This window comes from Accipiter gentilis, chromosome 4, assembly GCF_929443795.1.
Source record: "Accipiter gentilis chromosome 4, bAccGen1.1, whole genome shotgun sequence".
Taxonomy (NCBI): Eukaryota; Metazoa; Chordata; class Aves; order Accipitriformes; family Accipitridae; genus Astur; species Astur gentilis.
This window is the reverse complement of record NC_064883.1, coordinates 23,851,785-23,877,406: the sequence shown is the minus strand read 5'-3', so window position 1 is coordinate 23,877,406 and position 25,622 is coordinate 23,851,785. Positions and strand designations below refer to the sequence as shown.

Genomic DNA, 25,622 nt, shown 5'->3' with positions numbered 1-25,622 from the left:
TGAAGGAAGGAGAACTTACTGAACTAAGGAAATGGACAACTGCGTGCCACGGGCACTGGCAGAACATTTGCCTTGTGTTGTGCTAACCACAGCATGAGCAGTGGCTGTGCGCCTTGTGGAGGCAAAAATGTTGAACTTCTTTCTGCTGTAACATTAGACTGCCTTTGGATATAGCATGAGTATGTGCATGTGTGTGTCACAGGCCTGTGTCACAGGCATTGTCACTGGGCTGACCTTGTCTCATAGGAGATGATATTTAGCCTAATTTTGTCCCAGACTCTACTGTCCAGGTTCAGTTTTAAAGCAGAGAGGGGTAAATGTGCTGCTCACACTGATGGCTGGCATATGTTAGAAGAGCAGTCTTATTTCCTCTTCATCTTGGCACTAAACCATTCCCCAGTAGCTGACAAAGGCCAGTGTGGAGGTTTGACTTGCTGAGATGGGCAATTTTTGCCTGCTTTTGAGCGAGCAGAGAGGGGCTTTAATAGCTACAGGAAGCCAGTAGCTCTTCACAAAACACCCTTGATGCTCTGGACTAAAATGGTGTTGGTAAATGGTGCTAATTTCAGCTCTTGGGGGAAGTCTTAATTTTCATATAGGACCAGAATATTTTTAGGAAAAAAAATGAAGATTTTTTTTTTCAGCTCCTGTCTCACTGTTACAGATATCAATAGAGAAGAGAGACACCCCCAGTCCTTCAGTGAGAGTTTCCAAGGGCAGACTAAAAGAAGATAGGTGGGATGATTATGTTTAGTCTTTTGGTGGTCTTTGATCTACCATATACTGCAATTCTTCTTGTAGTAGAGCGTATTTTATTGCAGCATCTGCTATAAAAGACCTTTAGTACATGTCAAAACCAACAGGAATTCAGCCTCAGCACTACAGGGAAGCAATGACAGTAAACTCCTCGTCCAAAATTACATGTGCTCTAAAGAAAACATTGACCTGAGTCCCTTCAGTTGTCCTGACTCTCAGTACAGAACTAGTCCCAGACTTTGTAACTTTAAGTGCTTCTCTCTTCACAGGTTTTGTGAATGGTTGAAAATGAGACTCCCAAAAGTACAATATACAATTGTACTCACCCTCCCCACCACATGTTACTGGCATGTTTTATCTGCTTGAGACACTGTTAAGGAGTGCTAAGCAGTCAGTCTTCTGAGAGCCATGCAGTGCTAGTGCCGTCTGGTTTCACTGCATCACCTCTTATTTCCTTGCTGAGATTATAACAATCCTCAGAACTTCATTTAGGTGTATAGTGACAGCAGAGTTTCTCACACTGAAGAGTTCTTTTCAGAAAAAACCCAAACAACACACCACTAGTGCATCAAGTACTTGAAAGAAGCTATTTTCATTTAAACACCTTATATTTTATTAACTGGTTTGAGGTGACTTACATTATGTTGACAGGAACATAAGTCCATGTGTAAAAAATATCCCCCAGATGTTAGCATATATAAATATATGTTTTGTAGTGGTAAGAATCGATCCCCAAGACAGAGAAAATCGGTTATTTTTCTGTCTCCACCAGAATTACTGTGAACTTCAGTAGATCAATGAGTTGAACTGATTTGATTAAATAGAATAGAATTTGTGTGTCAGTTGTGTTTTTCCTAGGCAAGCACTTAGAGCTGGTTTTCTTACATTTTTCTTTTCTAGATCTGTATGCATAAAAGTTTGGTCATGGATTTATGCTGGAATAAATTAATTTGGAGACACTATCATGGGCCATTTATTTGATTCTCATTAAGAAGATCAAAACACACTTTTGAGCCACAGACTTGGATTCTTAGTATGAAAAAATGTTCCTCCTGGTTGCAAAGACATGGTTTTGCAAACTAATGGAGCCTAAGATTCTACTGCTGGTACATATTAACTACACTTCCTGAGAACAAACCAATTTGTCTAATTACTCTACATTCCTTCCACAGCTAGAAGTCAGTACAACTCCCTACTGATAGTCTTCTCAATATTATCCCCATATTCATGTGCTTACTCCAGTTATATCTTTTACAGGAATGCTACTGCAAGAGTTCTGTTTAGAGAGTATTTTATTACTTAGAAGGTTATAGCTCATCCATATAGTTTGATTGTTAGTTTTGTTATTAGCTTACTGGAGTCTCTCTTTGTTTACTTTTTATTCACATATTGCAGAAAGACCCGAAAGCCTTAAGCAATACTGTGATCCTGTAGTGGGGGAAATCCTAGAGACTGAAAGAAGGAAAATCTCAAGAGAGCTTAAAGTAACTAAGATATAGGAAGTAAGAAGGTGTAAAAAAGGAGAATAAAATAGAGAAAATGAGCCAAGGTTTTAGGAAAAACAAAGAAAGATGTAGCCTGTCTAAAATCCCATGTAACTTAGGATGTTGGTGGCTAAAATGCATGTGAGTGCAAAGCAGAAACTCAGACCATCTCCTTTTCACTTGTCCTCCGTCTGAGTCCCAAACGCTTGATGGTCCTGAGAAATGCTGGTCCAAGGGTGGATGGGTCATACGTCTTCCACGAGACACCCCTGGTGGAAGCCTGGTATGGAGGGTCAGTCCTGGAGCTTCTCATGGACATGAGCTGGATAAACATCAGAACAGCCCATCGAACACTACCTGCATGGCACCAGTAGCATTTACCTGCAGACATCTTAATAGAGAGGTGCCCATGGTGGGTAGCATGATGGTCACTCTGCAGGTCAGTTTGGTGAAAGTGTTTTGTATCTGTACCAGATACACAGAGAAAAAGACACAGATGTGGATAGGCAGTGGAGGTGGCTGCTGTCACTGCAGCAAGTGGAAGAAAGAAGTGGTATGTAGAAGAGAGGAAATAACGAGATTGAAAGAAATTGTGGGGAGAAAAAGAATGTAACACTTTTAATGGACAATATGCCACAAGGATTCTTCTAGCAGAGTGAAGCAACAAGCCTGCCAAATAGTGTCAGAGTCGTAGTCTGTGGGATCAGGTGTTGAATTTCTCTGTAGCACTGCTGTTGCTGGTCACAGGAGCTGTGAGCTGCCCCCAGGTATGCTGCACTGAGTGCTTTGGGGTCCAACAGCAGCAAGAAGATTTTAAGGAGGAACTAATGATTTCTAGTGACCAGGCTGAGATCAGGTCTCTTTCCCTGCACGCAGCCACGCTCTGACAAACAGGCTCCTATACTCTCTTAAGGAGAGTACCTCAAAACAGAGGCATCCGTACTTCGTAATTACTTTCAAAAATAGTTTGCAAGCCTTGTAGAAAAGAGAACCGGATTTCCTGATAAAACACAGAACTACCAACATATTCTATGTGTTTCCTTGCCTTTTGCCTGACCTTGATTAATTTTTTTTCATATTTGAAAAATAAAATCCAAGAACATTTAATGTCACATGTCTAAAATGACTGTCCTAGGCATCATGCAAGTGACTACCGGCTTCTGAAAAAGCAGTAATTGTAATGCCTTTCCCTCACTGCAGTAAATGGACATAATTATTCACATGGCTGGGTACATTAGGCTAGGTAGATTGTTCATACATTTGCTGGTAGGGAATAGAAATAGTAAAGTTTTGCTATAGAAAAAAAAAAAAAGCACTGAAAATCTTCTTCATAGTCCTTTAACCAACCATAGTGCAGTAATATCACATAGCTGAATTTGGCAAGGCACTAATAGGTACATTCCTCTGCAGGGTAGAGTGGCAGTGAGAATTTAAGAGATGTTTGACTTGTTCTTCTAATTTTGCATACAAATATTGACCTTGTGCAATAGTGAATACATTCAGTGCATGTGCAGTAGGGTTAGTTTGTTATCGGTGTGACTTCTGTGAAACTAAGGGGGGGATTTTTTGAGTAAGGTCTGCTGGATTTGATTTGGAAGGTGTATATTTTGTTTGCAGAAGAGAAGAGGCAAATATTAATTTTCATTGTATTCCTTTACTGCTTGGTTATACTGAAATTTTCCATTAGTTTTGGAGCACTAGTGAACACTTCTGATTTGTTCTCTTTTTTTTAATCAAGTATTATTATTATTTGATAAGCATACTTTTCTCCTTAGAAGTAGGAAATTGCCTTACCCTCAGAGCACAGTTCATCTTGTTTGATGTAGCCATGTGCAGACCAGGTGTTGAGTCTAAACCCCCTATTTCAAACTCTTTTCCTAGTCAGTGAAGAAAGATGAGCACTTCTGGAATCATTTGTCTCTTAAATCTGTCTCAGGATGCCAGGGATTTCACAATGAAAATATCTCCGTTCAGTGTAGAGAGTTGAAATTATGATGTTTGTCTAGGTACCAAACCTTCTTGGTGCCATGTCAGTGGGTTGGCGATGTGTTTATGAAAAAGCAGTGTCGTGACAGGATGGAGTGTGATATTGTGGGATGTCCTGTGGATTTACAGTCTCAATTTTCAATTTCAGGGAGGAGAACATTGCTATTATCAGGGAGAAATTAGAGGAAATCCTGTATCATTTGTTGCCTTGTCAACATGCCATGGATTACAGTAAGTCTGCTGTTTTGTTTTTACTGGCCTTTGCTTATTAGTCTTTTAAGCAAAATAAAGCTGTTTACAGTAAAATAAGTGCTATTTATTTTCCTACTAGTTTGTTACCAATATTAAGTCCTCAACAGTCTTTAGAAAGAATGGGTTTAATTTGAACCTTGCAAAAGCCTTGTTTTTGATTTCAGAATTCACTGACAAAGCATGCGATTTTCTTTCTTTTTTTTTTTTTTTTTTTAAACTCAGGACATATGACAGTGGGCAGGTATTGTTTTAAGGTAGTTATTACAGAGATAGAAGAGTAAAAGTAGCTGAAAACTTCCTATTCTACAAGAATAAAAAACACTGCCAGTATTGACATGAACCATTTGGAAACTGTGTTCTCTTCTTGTTGCTACAATGATGTATTTTATCTTTCTTTTCTACTCTTTACAAAGGAAAGTGTCAGTTTAGAGTTTCTCTTGTCCTATCCATTTTCTTCACAGAATTGCTGGTCTTGAGCTGTGTGCATGGGATAATGCCTTTGATATAGTAAAATCTTGGAAAATCTGGAAGAAAGGATATAAAATTGTGCAATAATGTATTTTTTTAAAGTACATAATTTTAGTGATAATATAATTTAAGGTGTCTGTCATTCGAAGGTTATATAGAGCTGTGTGTTGATTGTACAGCTTTTGGACCTGTCTACTTTTGGCACTATTGAAAGATGCTAGTCAGGTTTTCAGAGCAACCAAGTAACTTCAGTGTCTGCTGAATCTGGAAATTACAGGACCTCAGTGCTTTCGATAATGAGATCAGCTTGAAAAGTCACGGCAGCAAGTGAGCTTGTGTGGAGATGACCTGAGCTTTGCCTTTTTCTGAGGAAGCAGGGCTTAGCTGATGGAAATCTTCAGCTTATTGTCTGTCTCCAACTATTCTGTAGTTTTGGTATCAGCCATATAAGCACACATATTTAAGTAGTGTCTTTCTTTCATGGTTGTATATTCTTCGTTAGGAAGGGGGAGAATACATGCAGAAGACTTGTCATCCTTGCATGTGACTGATTTACAGCTGTGTTTATCTCTTTTATGATAAAGGTTGAGCAGCTCAAGAAACCTGAGCCCAGTTTCAGTATGGACAGTGAGCCTAAAAATAGTAGCATCCTAATGCATCCTGAGCCACTGCATGGATTCCATTAGCAGTAATCCATTAGGTCTTGGCCCCTGCTAACTCCTAGGAGAAAAAGCAGAAAGCAAGGAGACCCTGCATGTGTCCTTTCCTGCCCTCCTTTTGTGGGTTTGATCTTAAGACTGACCCTCCTGCTGCTCTGTGTTCTTAAATTGCCTGATATTCAGATTGGTCCCTTCCAACACAGTTATGTGATGAAAGATTCATATTCTCCCTGTATAATTCAGATCTCTGTTGAGAGGTATTTTTTTTTTTTTTTTCCTTTTTCTGATACAATAAAGTTTCAGCAGAGTTCTCCTTCACACAAGAGGCAATATGAAGCTTACCATAGCAGGCTGGTAATTCTGGCATCTAGCATGAGAACGTAATGTTTTCCTGAGCTGTATTAAACTCACATTCTCTGACACTGCATTTCCATCATTACAACTAGCTCCTCCACAGTTGATTTTAAATGCTAAGTAATTACTAGAAACACACACCAGCAATCAGAGCTCCTTAGCTTCCAACGACAGTTTGGAGTGTCTCGCTGGGATAAGGGAAGCTGGGGAGAGTTAACTTCTAATAAGGTCTGCTGGGCAGGAGCTTTGCTTTCGTGAATTTTAGGAAGTGCCTAAGACCAAACAGATGCCTCTAAAAGAATATTCCCAAAGTTCTTGCTAATCTCCTCTCTTACTTATTAGTACCCCTATATCTTGGCCAGTAACAACAGAATTTTTCATACATGTGAGAAAATATTGTATTTTTTTAATCATAAATCATGAGTTGTTCTGCTGTTAATGTCTATGTTGTGGTCTTCCTTTTATTAGTTAAATTAGCCAGATGACTGGCTGACAGAATACTTAAAATTATTAATTTCTTCTCTTCTTAATGACTTTGCTAATGAAAAATGTATCTCTGCAACCTTAACCCCGAGTGAGCCATTTTGTTTGGATTTTTTTGTTTGTTTATTTTCTGTGGGACATGCAGTAACTACAGTTTCCTCTGAGTTAACACAAAAAACTTCGAATGCAAAACACACTGGTTGCTGTCATATAAATAAGCTATAGTCAGGCACGACTTCCAGTCCTGTGTTTCAAGGCCAGTCGCACTGACACCAGGTTGGTCTATGATTTTGCTGCCCACTGGTGGTGAATATAAAAACTGCTGGTTTTACTGCAAATCAGACTTTCACGACTACAAATTTGTTTGTTTGAAGAATATACATAATCAAAATTCAGGTTTTTGAAATGGCCCGTGTTTTGCTCTTGCTTTCTCTCTAACACATCCATGAGCATGTGATTTGTTCACAGAGCACTGGACTATTGAAGTCGGTTGGAAAAGAGCCATGAACGCTTTGAGTGGGCAAGTCAGATCTGTAGGTCAGCCGTGACTATTATTCTTGCCACTGTTGAGTGACTCGATCAGAGGTCAGTGCTGCTGGGTGCAACAGTCGCATGAGAAGCCATTTGCTGATAGCACTTCGTCTTGCAGACTGTGCTTAAGTAAAATTGCCATTAGAGGGAAGGAAGTTTTGCCTGATTAAGAGCTGCAGGATGTTCCCAAATCTCATCTTATTCCCAGGCAAAGAAGATTTAACAGGTGCTAGAATATTTATCTCAAGCTCTGTTTTAAAGAATAGGCACAGGTAATTTGAAAGGTGAAACAGCTTTAAATTGTAGATATACTCGTGATCACACTTGATGTATGTTATATAGTCAGTAACTCAAGCTACTTCTGTGAATGCTACATGGTTAACCCTGTAAGTGAATGATATTAAGAGAAGTATGCTCATCAATACCTGTAATGGTTTACAAGCTTAATATATGCTTATATTTCTTAATTGTCAGGAAAAGAGTGACAGTACTTTACTGACTGGATCTGGTCCTGTGCAGAACCAGAATCAATTTTGCTGATTGGAAACAAAAAAAAAGCTGTGTAAGAAAAAAGAAAAGTATCTGGTTTTGTTGTTTATATCGTTGTTTATAATTCTGGTGGAGTTTTTTTGGTGCTTAAAAGTTTGCTAAAGAGTAATCTAAATAAATAAATAATCTTGCTTTCATGCTGCTGTTGTGTACTGTGTGCCAAGTTTGAATTTACAGCTCATATTTATGGCCAAGCTTAAAGCCCTTAGTAGAGGCACTTTGAAAGGGACATGCTGATACAACCTAATCCCAATGTGTATATGCCAGTGTGAGAAAGGCAAAATTGTTTAAAAAACCCCGCTGACTTGGTTGAAGATCAGAACGGTAGTGATATGAGAAATGCCCTTTGGTTTTATGCTCTTACAGAGTAATGTCTGTATCAACACTTTAAGGTGCAATTCAACCACACTTGTGCATCCTGTATTATGTTAAAGACTGAACCTCAGTACACCCTTTGCCTAAGTAAACTTAAGGTAGCTCTTAATAGAAAACATCCTTGCAGGAATGGACCTCACCTTTGCTGTACATTCGAGTGGTAATGCAAAAACATCTGGTGTTACTGTCACAGACTATCTTCATCCATTTAGAGAGCCTTAACAGTTCAGTTTGTTCTTCATTTAGAATTGAACTGTGTGTTGGAATTTAATACGGAAAATTGGTGATTGTGGGCAAGCAAAGTGACAGATTTTCCAAGATACATAGCGGTGTGCTTATCATGAATGACCTTCAAATTTCTGTGGTTGAGATTTTATGCCATTAAGAAAGAGACCATGAGTACTTTGCCAGAGCCGTGGGTATGGCAGAAGGCTTGGTCCTCTGTATCTCTTTTCACCACAGCCCATTGGAAGCCTGTCTGATGGGGTTTCCTATCTCCTTATCATGAATATCATATAATGTCCATATTGATATGATAATGCATATAGCCATTAATGTTTCCTAGAAATATAAACTTAAACTAACTTAATTTAAAAAGAAAAGACCATCTGTCATAATTATTATTGCTGAAATGCCCCAAACAGCTCTCTATGCCCAAAAGAGCCCGTTATGCCCTTTGTACTTGATACTATATGTAATTACTGAGGAAAGAGTTAATTAAAACCTAAGGATCAATTCAATTCAATAATATTTTTATTTGGGGAAAAGCTGTGCCCCTGTTCCAAATACACGTGTTCCTAAAGACAGGTCCCTTATTTATCTGTTGCAGGTAGATCTCTCTTGTATGGGAGTGGGGGCTCTGAACAGGATTTTCAGTTGGCTAAATTAGCCAATTTTTGTGGTGTTTATATGTGTTGTAGAGAAGCTTTGGGGAAGAAAGAAGAGTCTATATCACCATGGGAGAGAATATTTTCTTTCTGAGGTGAAGAAACAAAAGAGTGACTCAGAATTATGTTCAGTTCCTGAAACCATTTTTAACTGCTTCCTTTTCTAAATATTTAAATTTTTAAAATATATGAACTTCTTAAACTTACTTCCATTTTGCACTAGTATTTCTTTATTAAATCAGTATTTACATTTCCTGCTCTTGACAGTGGGATGTTCTATGATGGAAATCATACTTACCTTATTGAGCCAGATGAAAACTACACTTCAGATGTAAGTAGAACTTACAGTAGTCCTTCTGTGTTGTTTGTTGAATACAGACATTCATGGGTAGAGGGTAGACGTAAGGCTCTGGGACCAAAGGATCATCCCCTCATTCCCAACTCATTTACCTCATATATGAGTCCCCATCATCAGAGACAAAAGTAGACCTCCAAAAATTATGCAGTGTTATGTGTATACTTGGATGTAGAGCAGTGCAGCGCTAGAGGGTGATGAGGGTCCCTTGGAGCCAGCAGGAGAAGCTTGTGAGTGCCCTGTCCCCTTCTCTGGCACTTCCCACTCTGGATTCATTACATCCCTCTCCTCCTGGTTTGGCCTTGACTCCAGCTTAACAGCTCCTGTGACTCTCATTGATGTTCCCTAGGCAGCTCTCTTAAGCCTAGCTCTAAGCATGCTCAGCCACTCTGTTCAATGTACTCAGATATTTCAAATAAAAGATGATTAACTGTGGCATGAGTGATCACATCACAGTTGGAAAGAGTGTAGAGTAATGGTGCCTTGCAACTTGCATGTTCACTAGTGTAGGTGTTGAATAACAAGGACCTTTGGAACTATCTATTTAATGCTCGTGAGATGGATTAGTTTATCCAGGTTTAATACATGCAATTATTTACTATTTCAGGATGACTTCCATTTCCACTCTGTTTACAAATCCAAGTTGTTTGAGTTTCCTTCGAATGACCTGCCATCTGGTATGATTTTTTAATATTCATGACTTATTGATTTGTTTTAGTCTAAGGCCAAAGTTTTTAATCATGTTTGATAGATAATCTTCTGATAGTATAATGTTTATTTGTATATCTCTTCTTTTGCCCGATTAAATAAGAAAACAAACAAACAAAAAAGAATCTGAAACACTGAAAGCACTGGGAAAAAAACCTGAAGGATGATGAATTAAAGCTCTCCTAGACCTTCATGTTGTGATGTATGTTTCTCTTAACAAGTCATGCGGTCTAAGTACTGCATTATATACTAGTAGTTATAGACAGAAAGGACTGAGATAGCCTAAAGATGATGAAGATAAACGCCACATTGTCAGTAGTTGATAACTCTTCATGGACTTTGCATATTTTGAGATACAGGGTAAGTACCATGGTGTGAGCATAAGCCTGGGAGACAAGAACTTGCCAAATATTGTTGCTGTTCAAGTGACTCTCTCATCTCCAGTCCATTCAGCATCTTTCACAGTACTGGCTGTAGTGCTGGTCATGCATTTCAGTACAAATAAATTTGGAGGCAGAAGTGGTTTCAAGTGTTTTGTAGTGATGAATCTCCACAAACAGTTTATATTGTGTGTGGAAGGAGAAGAGGTTTTTTAAAAAAAAGAGTTTTTGTTTGAGAAGTTGGCTTGTTAATTGAAACAAAAATTGCAGTATTTATGGCATATCCCCATTCTATCAAGGTTTTGCCAATTTTACAGATGTGTTTTCTTACTCTGCAAAATATATCCTAGATAAATAAAACTGTCCTTCATAGACACTGTCATTTTGGTAGAAACCACCTCTAGACTAATTTCTTCAGGAGGGTTACAGATGTCCAGTCATCTTGCTTACAAACTATTTGTCCTATGCTAACAGTTGGATCTGGGATTTTACGGTGCTGGGTACTGCACATAGATAGGTCTTTCTCTGGAGCACAGTGTGTGCAGGTTTGCTAGTTGTTAAGCAAAGTAGAGTTAATTCAGAGACCTAATGAGAAAAAAACAAGGGAAATTGCTACAATTGGGTCATCTTGATTTCAATTCTGAAGAAGGAATCTTTCTAAATCTAAAGAAAACAGTATCCGATCTTGGTGTCTCATGTCCTCTGATGATGATTGCCCAGGTGAGGTGGAGGCGACATTGGGATGGAGGGGCAGCACAAAAGGCTTATGCAGTGCAGGGTGTCGACATCTGTATCATAAAGCTTCCTATGTATGTGCACCTTAGACACATACCATGGCTACTCCCTGTAGTGTAATGAGAACAATTTATTGAATATAAGGCCACATAATAAAGTGCATCTTTTAATCACACTTTCTTGAGGATAAGTCCCTTGAAAGGTTGGAAATAATGCAACCACTGCTGAGTTTAAAATAAATCTTCTGTCTCGGGTTGTTAAGGATCCCATATATGGAGAAATAAACTTTAACTCACAGTCTGGTCTTCCACATACCCATACCTGTTTTTGTAAAACTGTTTGGAAAGGTATTTCTGAGGTTTGTAGTGAAAGTTTCTGTAGATGTAATAGATTATATCCTTATTAGGAATTTCACCATTTTTCTTTGCCTGTGATTAATTAATTTATCTCTGTCTTTAAGTCATCCTCCATGCATAACCACAGCTCCAGAGGATGAGAGCAGTCTGCACCACCTTCTGCTTCCCTATGCTTTTCCCTGTGCCCACAGGAGCTCTATCACTCATCCCCCAACCTGCTGCACACTCTGCCCCACCTTCTCCTTCACTCCTTGCACACGCTGCCCCACCAGTGTCACTGCTTAGCACTGCCTCTTCCCTGCCGGTCTGGAGAATGCTGACTGTTGTCTTGACTCTTTTTTTTTCTTTTCTTTTTTTTTCTTTGAACAGTATCTGCAATTAATTGCTAATAGTATTGTTGTCATTGTTTGTTTGTTTTTTTTTAAACTACTACAGCAGAATCATTAGTAGCAAGCACTGTGCTAGGTTATGTCATCAGTATTTCTTATATTCCTTATTACTCTCATAATTTACCAATTTGCCCAGCCTAAGGAGATCTTCCTTGATGTCAAGATTTTCTTCTTATTTTTAAAAGAGTCTGTGTGAAAGCTAAGATTTCCACTCAGTACTGCTTTAGGAATGGACTGGATGTTTCATCAGCTTCAATATTGATGTTAGAAAGAAAAAAAAAATAATCAAGTAATAGCAATTACTCAACATCAGTCATAGTAAAGGGTCTTTTCCAATTTAAATGATTCTGTGAATCCTCATTACGCTTTTTCAAGGTAATATATTCCCATCAAAATTTCTGCCAGGCTTTCTCAGCTATCTACATTTCCTGTGATTTTGCTGGTGATGTTCTTTTGCCTGAGGGTCCCTGGCTGGAAATGTACCTGAATTCAACCAGTTTGTGAATTATAGTGCAGTGTTAATGTGTGTTAATGTGTTAACATTAATGGCTGCATCATTCCCCTCTAGAGATGACTGACTTCCGATGGTGGGTAAAACGATCACATTTGCTGGTAAAGTTACCTGAGACCTTACATACATATTGTAAATTACTATTTTATTGATTGAAAAGTTGTATTTTTACCAGTTTCATTAACCATGATATAAAACCTAAAATGACAGGTTGAGAGCCAGTTACGTGGCACTAGAACACAAACTAAATTAATCAACATATGTAAAGCATAATCAAAACCAAATTTTCAAGATTTAGTTTCTCATCATTGAGAGCTCTATAGATTGCAGGTCTTTAATCATTAAATAGGGACCCTTGGATATGATTTAATTTATTTTAGGTCATTTTTGTAAAGAAAATCCTCAAGCGCACTGGTGTAACCATGAAAACATTTTTAAGCAAAGGGCCTATAGTTGTCCAGGCCCCTCCATAAAAAGATATCTGCAAACTTCACATACCAAAATGACAGTATAAACCCCAAGATTTAGCCACGACGATACCAGTTAGTCATGCTTTGCTTTCCTTGTTTATCAGTAGCTAGCCACTCCTGTTTAAGATTAGGACTTACCCTGGTAATGTTTTGTCAGATGGGCAATTCAGCTTCCTGTTTGAAGGTTTTGCTGATATGGCAGCCCTGTCAAATTCCTATTTGATCCTATTTAATCCTATTGTTTGAACCTCTTGGAGAAATTGCACAGTTAATGTACAGCAGGTGGGAGGTGGAGCTGTGAGAAACTTTCCTGTTTTGCCAGCGAAACTGAACTATTCAGGATATTGTAACACAACCAAAAGGTGTGTACAAAGATATGTGAACTGGAATTCCCTTAATTTACACAGCTGCTATAGTAATGTCTACTTCTCTGCATGACTGGTAAAATCGCTCTGGAATACTGAAAGCGGTTTTCAATTCCTGGAGACTAAAAGCATGTCCAGTGCTGCAGGAAGCACAAAGGAGGGAAAAAGTCAGTAGTACAAAATAAGCGACTGCAAACATTTAATTTATGTGTCTCAAAAAAAGATCTTCTTGGGGTTATGTGAATAGTAAACAAGTTTATACAAGATAAAGAGTTTTCTGTTGTGTAGGGAAAAGTGAGGCAGGGACTATGAATCTAAAATTAAAGGTGGAAAAATACTTCTTGGACATTTAAAAGGGTGAGAGCAAGTATTGTCTTCTGTTTAGTTTATAATGTGTCCCTTTCCATGAGTGGCTAGTAATAGATTTGGTGAAAGGGATTTGGCAAAAGAATAAACTACTTGGTGCTTATGGTTAGTGGTTTAAGAAATTAAAGACACAGTGGGATTAGCAGGGAGGAATATGGTATTGATAGTGGGCATTGCCAAATTCTCATAAGGTTTGTCCCAATTCTAACATATTTTACTTTGTGAATATAATAATCTTAAACATTAATTCTGCCTTCCGTGCTCTTCTTACTAATTTAGATAGCTATTGCAGGAGCTCTGTGAATGTCTGCTGAATTCCCGAAAATGTGATTCACTCCATGAAAGCACTGTGCTAATAATATTACATGACCAGTGTTGGTGAAGTTTTGGCGTAGAACATCTGCTCTGCTTTCTGAAGTGTGACACCCACAGATCATCTGTTTAAGCAGACCTAGATTATCACTAGTATACTTTTTAATAAGGACCCTGTTACTGGGAAGCATCTGTAATGTTGCCTCCTTGCTAGCTGGAAACATAAAAAAATGAGTTGTTACTGCATCTGATGTGTGGAAGAATGCCATACTACTGTCATGTGGCATCAGGGACACCAATTGTTGGGCTATATTCCTGTAAACAGTTAATGTATTTGCCTGTGTTTTCTGCTTAGAGTTCTGGCAAACGAATACTACATCCCAGAAGTTTGTTGTAAAGCCAACACACAAAAGAAGTAAAAGGCAGGTATGTGCCAGTATGGTCGTTTATAAGTAATATGCCATCAAGTTTGTTTTGTGTCTGCTGAATTAATTTGTCCTGATGGAGTCCTGCTGCTGCTGCTGGTTTGGCATGAGGTCTCTATACCAATACAGCTATTACAAAAAGAGGTATCTAATGTTGACAAAACATTGTAGGGTTCTCTTGGACATTGCCTACCTAAAGAGTTATAAAATTGTTAAACACTGCTAAATTGCAAATAAAAAAGTAGCTAAAATATTTTCTCTCATTTTGAGTATAGGGTTTTATCAGAAACTCCCAATGAATGAAACATTTACAAATATTTTTTGTGTTGGAGTGGTGACAAGTAGCTACTTTATCTCACTTGACTTTGATTTTAAATAAATATTCTAAACTGAGAGTTCATTCCCTGTTTATTGAAGTGGAGGAGCCACTAAGTGCAGGTGTTTGCGTGTACACTGGAAAGATAGCAGTGATTCTTTGCATTTTAGGAATGGAGCTCAAATGATGGTACAGGTCAAAACAAAGCCAGGTCAGGAGGCTGAACAGTGCAGGCAAAAATGAAATACTGAGAGCAGTGGGAAGGGAAGATGGCTTTAACATCTGTAACTAATGCAAGCCTCTCAGAGGCAAAAGAGAAGTGAGAAAAACATTGGAGAAATTCCAGAAGTTGTTCTTGAGGGTCTTACTTTATATCAGCTGTTTTGCTGCCTTTCTGTAAACTAGCCATTACTCTCCATTTTTAAATCATAATGATGTAATAACTCTCCTGGAAAACCCAGGAAAACAAGGACACCATGAAGAAGCAGCGTCATAAATGTTTCTAAATGCCAAGTAAGCTTAACGCAGAGGTGAGTACTGCGTTCACTGTGTGAATCGAGCAGTGTGCGAATAAATAATAGAATTGTTACAGAGATTTTTCATAAAGAATGCAGGAGGGATTCCTTTCTCTTTTTTTCCTTTTGGAAAAAAAGTTTATAGCTGACACATGCCATTTTTAGAGATATAGGCCCTACTGAGGATTCTCTTTCTTTAAAAAAAGCTAAACTTGGGATTAGATGTTGAAAGACTTGATTTCATCGTTTAAGTTCATATGAATCTCCTGGTGGAGGTGAAAGTATTTTTTGAAATGATGCAACTAAGCACCAGTTTTCATCAATATCTGAGACCAGAATTAAGACAATAGAAAAAATGTATGCCTGAGAAGTTTGGTTTCTGAAACCATTTCTAATTACCAATTACACTCTTTCTGTACTCTTAGACTCTTACAGTTGTATGCTTTCCGTAGGTTCGTCAGATTCCACGTAAAATTGAAGAGGAAACAAAATACATTGAGTTAATGATTGTAAATGATCATCTAATGGTAAGACTGACACACTTCACCATTTTACAGCTATTATTAACATCAAATTGTCTCAATTGGTCCATAAAGTATAACAATAATGAACGATATATGGCCAGGATAAAGTCAGTACGCCCTTAAAAGAAGAGATTATGGTCTCATTAACCATTGATGGAGTTGCTTCTGAATTTTGGCAAGGTAATTTCACCAAGAATGCAACCAAGCCTAAGTATCAGAAAGAAGGGTCATGAATTAAAGCTTTGTGTCATGAAGTAACGAATGTCAGTGTGACTTAAGCTGATGATTTTCTTTTTGGCTTTCTTGAGCACTTATCTTAGTTGTAGCCACTCAGCAATCAATAATGCAGTTATTACAGTTGTGTAGTAGCTGTTGACAATGGGGAGATTAATAGTGACTAGATTTTTTTGATACGTCCAAATCAATATAGAGAAAATTATTTTGTTAAGCTTGTATACTTTCTCTGGGAGAACATAAATAGGCTCTTTAGAGTAGTGGAAAGAGACATAATAAAGATTAGTGTACTGAAGGAAAAAACAGGCTCATTCAAGTGGGAAAAGGCAGAGATTTATGTCAGTGAAGATGATTAACAATTAATGAAAGGAATATCAAAGGAAATAGTGAATTCTCCATCACTCACAGTCTTCAATCCAGACAGTGTATTTCTGGAAGATGTGATGGTGTCAAACGGAAACAATAGGATTCGATATTGAAGTAACTGGATAAAATTCAGAGACTGGTGGTGCCCCTTTGACTGGTGACATGAATTGATTTTATGGTCCTTTATGGCTTTAAAATCAAAATATATCTATACATTTTATCTACCCTTTCTGTAATGTGCAGCTTCTCTCAATCAATACACAAATTGGCAAAACCAGACATCAGAGCGTACAAGGAAGGTGCCACTGTCCTTGGACAGCATACTCCTCCATCAGCTCAGTTTGGTTAGCGTAGCAATAAATTCGTGGATTAAAATGGACAATACTGGATGCAGAATTCCCTAAATTGGTGTCACTGGGTTTGATCCTGAAGGCCTGAAGCCACAAGTTTCCTCTTGGGATCTTATCAGTCTGGGCTGATTTCCCCCAAGGAGAACCTTTCCTAATTTTGGTTAATTAAAGCTACTGTGAGAGTCAGTCTCCTTAGGAGTTTATTCTCTGAAGCAAATGCCAGTGAACGTCTATGGTCAAAGAAGCTGAACAATTTCCTCCTGGGAGAAGGAAGTGTCGTATGCTCTGGGCTCCTCCCTTTCCCCACGGCCTGGGCTTGCGCACGTCTGTATTTGGATTACTCTCTATGCGTGCAGTCGATGCGGCGCTGTGGGTGCACTCAGCATGGAGCTGACACCCCACAGAGTCAGAGCCGTTTTCACTGTTCACCCTCCCCAGGTGCTTCCAGAGGGAGCAATGAATCTTGTGCTTCTTCCTCTGGTCCGTGGAGCCAGCTGCATCCTGCCAGCCCCCTTGGGCCGCTCACCTCTGTGAGGGGTGCAGTGCCCTCCTCTCTGCCCTCTCAGCTGCTCGTCCAACCATTGCTTCCAGTCGGGGAATAAAGCTTTTAAAATGCAAACATTGAAATGGGCTTATAAATTAGTATACTAAAACATTTTTGCAGGCCTCCAGTGTCTCTAAGCATCCTAAAGTTTGAGGTTTAGTTGCAAATAGAGACTTGAATAGTATACTTATTTCACTTCATTCCTATGCTTCATTTTCCATTTATTTTGTAACTCTTTCATTTAATCCTTTCTGCTATTTTTAGCTTCACAGTCCTGTCCTTCTGAGTTTTTTTAGTAAGTGAATCTTTCCAATTTTTGGTGGGTTTTCCCCCATTCCTGCTTGAAAACTTGTCTTTCCCACCCCCTAGCTGCTGGGTACTTCTTGCCCACTGAAAGATCATAACTTCCAGAAAATATGGACAACTTTCACCCTAAAATCGAGCATCATGGGGCACAAGATGGTTAAATGTTTCTGAAAATCTTGGCCCATTTGTCCCAAATTCTTCTAAGATACTTGTGACTTTCATACGCATGGTGCTCTTTTGTTTTTTTTTCTGCAAATAGGAGTATCTGGACAGCTATCTTCAGTGTCATCTTTATAGCACTGTGTTACAGATTCCAGTAAAGGTGCTATTGCAGTCTGATTGCTAAAGTGATTTGAACCAGTTGCTGTGGCATTGTGGGAGTGTGAAATTGTACATGAAGAAATCCAGAAGACAAGTGAGAGAGGGAACTGGAAAAAAAATAGGAAGTCTGATAGACTCTTGGGGTAACACCTCTAAAGGAGTCTCAACTATGGAAGTTGTGTTGCTAATTTCTATATCGGCATTTGGAATTAACTTTAAAATTACCAATAATAAAGATAATGAAGAGAGTAACAGTATGTTCCTGTTCCTAATAGCATTTTTCAGTAAAGATCTTAGAGTACTTTCCAAACAGGAATTAATACATCCTCACAACTGTTTTAAAGTATATCAGTAATGTGCATTTCCGAGCAATTTTCTACTATCGCTTATTAATATTACATTCAGCACAGAAGACCAAACCTTGCACAAGGGTTTTACTGTTGATATAGTTGCTTTTTAGTTCGTGCTTTTTTTGGAAATAAAGCTTATTTTTCTGGTCTGCGTACGTAACTTGCCTCTGTTTGTTTCGCAGTGTAAAAAGCACCGCTTGTCAGTCGGCCATACAAACAGCTATGCTAAATCAGTTGTGAACATGGCAGATTTAGTAAGTATCACTCAACTAAATGTTCTTTTACGTGTGAGATGAGTCATATGATTCTCCTGCAGATAGATGCAGGAGATGTCAGTTCGTGGTATACCTAACAATAACATGTGAAGATCACAAATTTTCATCTAGAATCACAGTCAGCCACCTATATAGCCTTTGTCTAACATAAAGCATTAAGAGATTTTTTTTGTGGCTTCAAACATTTAAGTATCCTCCTGCATCAATCCCTTGAGTCTGAGTTTTAAAGAGCACCTTAGATATGACAATTTTTAACATAGGATCCCTATGTTGACAACCTGAAACCCAAAAGACAATCTGAAATTAGAATGCAGTAAAATTTCTCCCGAAAAGTGCATTTGAGTAAATGAATTAAATAGGTACGTGCAGGTGAATTATGTGGATTATATTTGTGATGCTAAATCAGATGACCTGCTGGCTCTTGCACCTCACCCCAGAAAAGTATTACTAGAAAAAGAAAAATGCAGTTCCTGCTTTTGCAAGTATTTGGTTTGGAGTGTTAACCCCCAGCATTGAAAGGATGGCCCTTTTTTCGTGATTCAGCCAGCATGAGGTTAAATAGCCTTGTAGAGGTGTATAACAGTGAAAACTGTAGTTTTATAGATCACTATTTGGTATAAGAGAGCCCTCGCGTGTCACTGGGGTGAGCTGGATGTTATAAAAGATGCACTAATTCCAAATCTTTGAACTATTTGGAACAGTTCTGTAGTAATTTTTGAAAAATCCCATTTCCCTTCTATGCATTTCTGCCTGTGTAGGACCTGCAAGGGATCTTTTTGCAGCCTGAGAGAGCCGATTGAAGAATTAGGCCTAAAATTTAGATTTTACTTTGTTTTCATGTTTGTTTGTTGGTTTTAAGGGTGATAAAATCACCTGGGAGAACGTAAAGTGTGCTAGACAAGCTAAATACTTAGTTACATAAAAATGCAAGCTATTACAAAAAAGGGGTAAAACTCACCTTTACTCTATTTGACATAATATATTTGTTCATTCTGTTAATGTACTAGATATATAAAGAACAACTTAACACCAGGATAGTATTGGTTGCCATGGAAACCTGGGCTACTGATAACAAGTTCACCATATCTGAAAACCCCTTGGTGACCCTACGTGAGTTTATGAAATATAGGAGGGATTTTATCAGAGAGAAAAGTGACGCAGTTCACCTTTTTTCGTACGTAACCTCATGTGATGTTTTATTACTGGGCTTTTTTCTTTCCTTGCGGGTTGCTTATCACAAGTGGCTGATGCATCTCCTTTCTGTTTTGTGTGTAACCCACAATAATTCAGAAAATAATGTTTCCGATGGGGAGGTGGGAAAAAGTTAATGCACAAACTGCCTGCCGGTGCAACTAGAGGTTTGACTCATTTTAGTTTTAACGTACTAAGCCCGAGCTGCATGCACTGTAATCCTTGGTTATTCTGTGCAATTACCTACTCCGCAAGTGCAGCTACCTGGAAGTAATGCATGGTTCCACCTTGGAGGTTGGCTTCTTCGGCAGTAGAGCACAGACAGCCCTGTTGTATTATTTAAAAGCAGAACATTGGGTTTGAAACCAATGAGGTTTCCTGCTTAAAAAGCACTGTGGCCTGCTTTACATTGTTGAATGACCTGCATGCTGCAGGATTACTGAAGTGTTTCAGATCCTTGAAACAGTTTGTTCTCCAGAGCGACATGTGCTACAAGAAGAATAAGCTGGGAGGAATGTTATTTTCTCTAAATATCTTAATTGTTTTGGAAATAAGATTGATGTAATAAAATATATCTATGAAAATAGAAGAGAGGTTCATGGCTGAGATTTTTGATGCACATGAGACAAGCTAGATGAATTGTTCTGTTGGAGCCCTTATCCCTCTCTGCTGACTGTTATAGGAGCCTATATGAATAAACTTAACCTAAACACCTCACTTTAACATGACTCTGGTAGGGTGCCAGGATACCCAGCCCCAGTATCCACCCTCTCAGAATTTTTGCATGTGCTTAATTACTGTCGTTGACTTCTTCCATGAAGAGACATAGTAAGATCTGCAAGTGGTGCTCTCAGATTTTGGTTTCTCCGTGTCTCAGTTCTTCATCTGTAAAATGGGAATCACGTTTTCCCACATCCTTCGCGTATCTTCTCTGGTGATATTGTAAGGTCTCTGCGGAAAGTCTTGTTCTTATGAATGTTTGTGGATTGGCTAGAACAAAGAGGGCCCTATTTGCCCTGTGACTGGGACTCGGGATACCACTGTAATGCTAATTCCAGTGCTATCCATAACACCACCACCAATGGTGTTTGAGGTATTGCATTCACAGATTGTTTAGAAAGAACAGTTTCTGAAGTTGTGGCTGTGAGTGAGGCATGGCTAAGTTGGCAGGTGAGGTTAGCTGGTGTGATGGTACAGTGGTTACAAATGAACTTCCACCTTCAGCACAGTTGGACCATCGTATCGTTTGTTGATGTTTTTCTGTTTTCCTTTGAAAAAAACAATTTGCCACAGGTCAGATGGATTAGTACTCTGAAGTGGAGCAGAGTATATTTTGTCTCCAGTAACTGGCAATAATTCATGCTGACGTGGTCAGCTCCAAAGAGATGATTAGATTTAGGCTCAGAGTGTGTCTGTCCCTTGGATGAGATTGGCTGCAGTTCCATGGAGTTTTCACCTACCTCTGCATCAGGGAGCTGCTGCTAATGCAACTCCCTTTGAGTTTTACCACATCAGCATTGCCCAGCCAGACGTGTCTTTTTGCTAGTTCCCTCATGCATCGGCAGTGTGGTGGCCTCTCATGTGCTCTGTCTGTAGCACATGCAGCAGAAGTCACTTGCTGCAGTAGTATGTCAGCAAACAAAAGGCTGGTGAGATTCAGATGGTTTGGCAAAATAGTCCCCTTATGATTTCTTAAATTAGGTAGTCTGAGAAGGAGGAGGGAAGATAGTATAACTTTTCTGGAGATAATTTGTCATGTAAGGTTTGTGAGTCGTTTTCTGTTTTTCCCAATTTGTTTTTGTATAGTTTGCGGTCAGGGTAAATACTGGGATAGATAGGTACAAAACTCATGGACTGAACAGGGTAAACTTTCTTTTCTTTTCCTTTTTGTCAAAGGGGGAGTCGATTTCAGAGCAGTCGAAGTGGTGTGGCCCACACTGGTGGAATCTGCTCCTTGCTTAAAGGCGGAGGTGTGAATGAGGTAGGTGGGGATACTGGTATGAGCAAAAAGTGGTGAAAATTTATCTGCACAGAATTTATCAGCGCAGTTGTGTTCCCCAAAATACCTTGCTGCTTGTTTGCTGATGCAGTTTTAGTGCAGCTCTATGCAGGGATGTTTCAATTAAGAGTGATGAGTGAATGAGTCAGATATGGATTCAGATACACTTTTTAGCAGATTCTGCAATATCCCATCATTCATACTTGCAGCCACAATGGCTAGAAAGAAACAGACTTTCTCTTACTTAACTTGTCCATAAGCCAGCATTTAGTTTTCCTCACTTGTCCGTTATCTAGCTGCTCTGAAGTAAGAACTCATAACACTGTGCATCTGATTTTGCCTATTATTGCCTTGAAATGAGAAAAGCTTCACTTGTATCTGAGATCCCTGTATGTAACTGATTACTGTTCCTACCTTGCTTGTTTCTTTCAGTTTGGAAAACCAGACTTAATGGCAGTTACCCTGGCACAGACCTTGGCCCAAAACATTGGCATTTTCTCAGACAGAAGAAAACTTATAAGTGGTAATGTTGTTTACTTTTTCACTGTCTCAAGAGAAAAATCTTAAAAGAAGGAGGATCTTATCAGTGTCTCCCCGATACGTACTTTTTCGCCATGTTTCTCAGAATGCTGGGATATTTTATTTTTCTTGTAATAACACAATGAGGGACTGACATATCTTTAATTTTCCTCTATTTAAATGCTGTGGTATCGCCCTGCCTATACTTACTGGCAGCACTGGTGTCACCATTTCATTAAAAATAAATCATAAAGGTGTCTGCCACTTCCATTCATTTCAGGGAGATCGATGTCACACCTACAGACTGAATGGCTGCCATCTTACAGCACAAAGGTAGAAACATACATTATTAGAGCTGGGGATGATGAGGAGCCACCTCGATCCTGTTACACAGAATGGTTTTGACAATATAGCTTTTTCCTCGTTTGCCCTGATTGAATGCCTCTTGTAGATTACGCAAATCTCCTGTTCCTCTTGTAGATTATCCTAATGTCCTCTATTTGCCACTCTACTGCTACCATTTCTCTGCTGTAACTTTGGTATTCAACTTCTTAGTAACCCCTATTTACCTGCAATGCTAATTCAGACCTCGGTCCTCCTGCCCACCCCAAGCACCTCACTCTTCCTAATTCTGTGTTATATGAAGTCCCAGCTTGATACAATTAAAATAATAATACAGTTTTGAAACAGTTTAGATGATGAATTGGAGTGCTTACTTATTGGATCTTGTGTACTTATGTGGCTTATATTTAAAAAAAATAAATTACTATATCGAGTAATAGAACTTTGCTTAGGCGATTCAGGCATTGTAAAGACAGTATACAATGCAGAGATACATCTGCATTTGAAGGTTTTTGCAGTTTACATATTTTTATTTGAAAAATATTCAGAAATGTAGGACAGATGCTGTATGCTACTGGTGTGTTCAGTATTCATTTTCAGCTGCATATTATTTACCTGATACAGGTGCAGGGTAAAAGTGAAAATGGTAATAGTCGTGATTCCTTTCCTTACGGCTGAGCAGAGGGGCAGGACACTGTTTTGGTGGGGAAGGAAGAGAACACAACTCTTGGACAGAGCCTTGTTTCCTTTTTAATTGTACTTTTAAAATGGAAGCAATGAACTGATGTTCATGTATTACAGTAAGGTAAATTGCAGAAAGAGAAAGAATATGTGCAAAGCATATGTACAAAAATAGACACAAGACACAGTTTTCAAAGCAGGGGGCTGAGACCAGAGTAAAACAATCCCAGGCAGCCTGGCAGGGCAGAAGAGAGGGCTACCCTCTGCCTGCTGGGGAGTCACATGGGGAAGGGAGGCAGGCAGGGAAGGGAGGGAGAGCAAAGGAAGAAGCTGCTAGATCCTGCTGTACTGGCTTGTGTTTACTGACCATTTTATTCATTTTTGTGTGCATTATTGTTTGGGGTTTTTTTTCCAAGCAAAGATTTTCCCAGTCGCATTAGCATGGTTGAAGAAGAGAAAAAACTAGAAGAAGGGTTAAAATGATTCTTTTTTTTTTTTACTCTGAAAATTTTGGAATCAAATATCATGACACAGGAGAAGGCGGGAGAGCTGACTCATGATTTGCAAGTGCCGGAGGCTGACACTGCAGTTTCCCCTAACTTCACTTTAAAGAAGGAAAGAAAAACAGGACACATTTTCAAAGCTCAGGATTTAGAATCATCTATAATTATTGAAAGAAAGGTTGTCAGCGTGCACTGATACACTTAAACTAAGGTGTGGATAAGCCAGCAAATTATTCTTTTCAACTTGTATTTAGATATGAAATGGAACTGACTACAGAATGGTTTTTGTGATAAGAAATGTATTATTTTGGACTCACAAGACTCAAGATGTAACTTTTTCTTCTTGTTGTTGTCAGGTGAGTGTAAGTGTGAGGACACGTGGTCTGGATGCATAATGGGAGACACGGGGTAAGGCATTTCACTAGAGGAAAGTCATGCCCTTCATACAGTGACCTAAAGTAAAGGTGTGAAAATGTTTGTCTTTTGTGGTTCAGCAGAATATTTTCTGTGACTCATTTTTTAAGAAAGTAACTTATTAGCTGTACAAGAGACATAGAAAAGACACTTTCAAAGAAATGTGAAAATAAGTGAGTTAATGAGAGGATATGTGAGGACTTTTGGTGACTGCTGGTTTAACTCACAAAGCACAGGGCTCAACAGCCAAGCCAGGTCACTGCAAAGCATCAGAAGCATGCTTAGCTGCTTTTCTCCTGCAAGTTTGCTATTGAGTTGTGGGAACAAACAATGACACGTCCTAAATCTTGAAATCCTGTTATCAAATTTCTTAAGTATGCCTCATTTTCAATGTTTCTTTTGGAATCTTTCATCTATATCTCTAATTTTTTCTCACCCAGTTTGTGCTAATGTTAGAAAAACTGCTCCCATTGGAGGTCGAGTATGCTTGTATCCACATGTAATGTCACTGGGGAGATTTTATCTAGTGACTAATGAATCAGCAAATTTTTGCTGCTTGATAAAATTTAATGCTTTCTAACATGTGGATTCAGACCTTAATTCTTCCTGTTACAGACCTGTCTTTTGTCATGTGTGTGAATTAAACTATAGCCTAGTTTTGGATGGAGACAGTGCTCCAAATTTATAAATTAATTTCAAACTGACCTGCGAATTTTCACAATAGCTTTGTGGTCAGAACAATTTTGAACAAAGAAGCATATCAAAGCTCTTTCAAAATGTGAATGTGTGCCTTTTTCACCTTGTCTACCTAAAAGCATACTAAGTAGGATTTTTTCTGATATTTAGTATGTTAAAAAGCCAATCTGAGAAGCATTCTTGATTCTTGTAAAAGTGATTCCTTATCTAGTGGTCTTTAAATTCTTTACCTGAAGTCCAAATCTTTCAAATAATTAGGTACACAAAAAAAGCTGGGATTTACCTAGCTTATTGATGAAGGTTGGTGAATCCCACATTCTTTGTAGTCTTTAGACCTAAATCATACACACCAGAGATGGAAAAGGCCAATAATGTTTTGCAAGCCATCACTCCGCAATGCAGGATTATTTTGTGTAGCACTTCTGCTAATATTTTTTTATCCAATGATAAGCTGATACAGGAAAGCCCTTGAGACTCCAAAATCTGCTTGAAGCATAAGTACTTTCATGACTGAGGACCTAAATACAAATATCACTTAAGTTATCTCGTGAAAAATTCTTTCGCCGTGGAAAGGATCCACGCAAAGATTCTCTGCATCGTTTTGTTTTTAGGTGGTGCACTGGGCCTTAGGTTGGCACTCTGTATTCAACTGAAATGTATTCAATGGGGCACATGAGAGAGGGAAGCTGAAATGTTAGCTGATGTTTGTTAGAAGCATATTTAAAAATAGTATAACTCTATTATATAAAAATTCTGTGGGCCAGGAGAGCAATTTCATCTAAGAGGGAAATGAACTATGAGCAATCTTTGTCTCCCCCAGTATGTACGGGAAGAAATAAATGTATTTCTGAGATCAGGCCTTTTAATGGAACAGGTCATGTTTGTGAGAACTACGCACTGTGTAATAAGATGTGTGGTATTTGGCATGAAATAACTTAGTGAAGTGTGTTAGACCTCTCACTTTCCATGAGCTCTGTGTCATTATTGAAGGTTGTCATTTACCAAAATGATTTACAAATT

At 38.6% G+C, this 25,622-nt stretch overlaps 1 protein-coding gene across 8 annotated transcripts in view; it reads left to right on the top strand.

The window, feature by feature from the left end:
• Nucleotides 1–25,622, top strand: part of ADAM22 (ADAM metallopeptidase domain 22) — a 139,991-nt gene that overhangs the window by 71,723 nt on the left and 42,646 nt on the right. For all 8 annotated transcript variants that reach the window (XM_049798187.1, XM_049798185.1, XM_049798186.1 and 5 more), the window contains 10 exons: nt 4,375–4,457; nt 9,052–9,115; nt 9,747–9,816; nt 14,087–14,157; nt 15,440–15,514; nt 18,165–18,236; nt 19,265–19,431; nt 21,345–21,429; nt 21,880–21,970; nt 23,849–23,900. In XM_049798187.1, the coding sequence (XP_049654144.1) occupies nt 4,375–4,457; nt 9,052–9,115; nt 9,747–9,816; nt 14,087–14,157; nt 15,440–15,514; nt 18,165–18,236; nt 19,265–19,431; nt 21,345–21,429; nt 21,880–21,970; nt 23,849–23,900 (830 nt within the window). The remainder of the gene's footprint in view (nt 1–4,374; nt 4,458–9,051; nt 9,116–9,746; nt 9,817–14,086; nt 14,158–15,439; nt 15,515–18,164; nt 18,237–19,264; nt 19,432–21,344; nt 21,430–21,879; nt 21,971–23,848; nt 23,901–25,622) is intronic.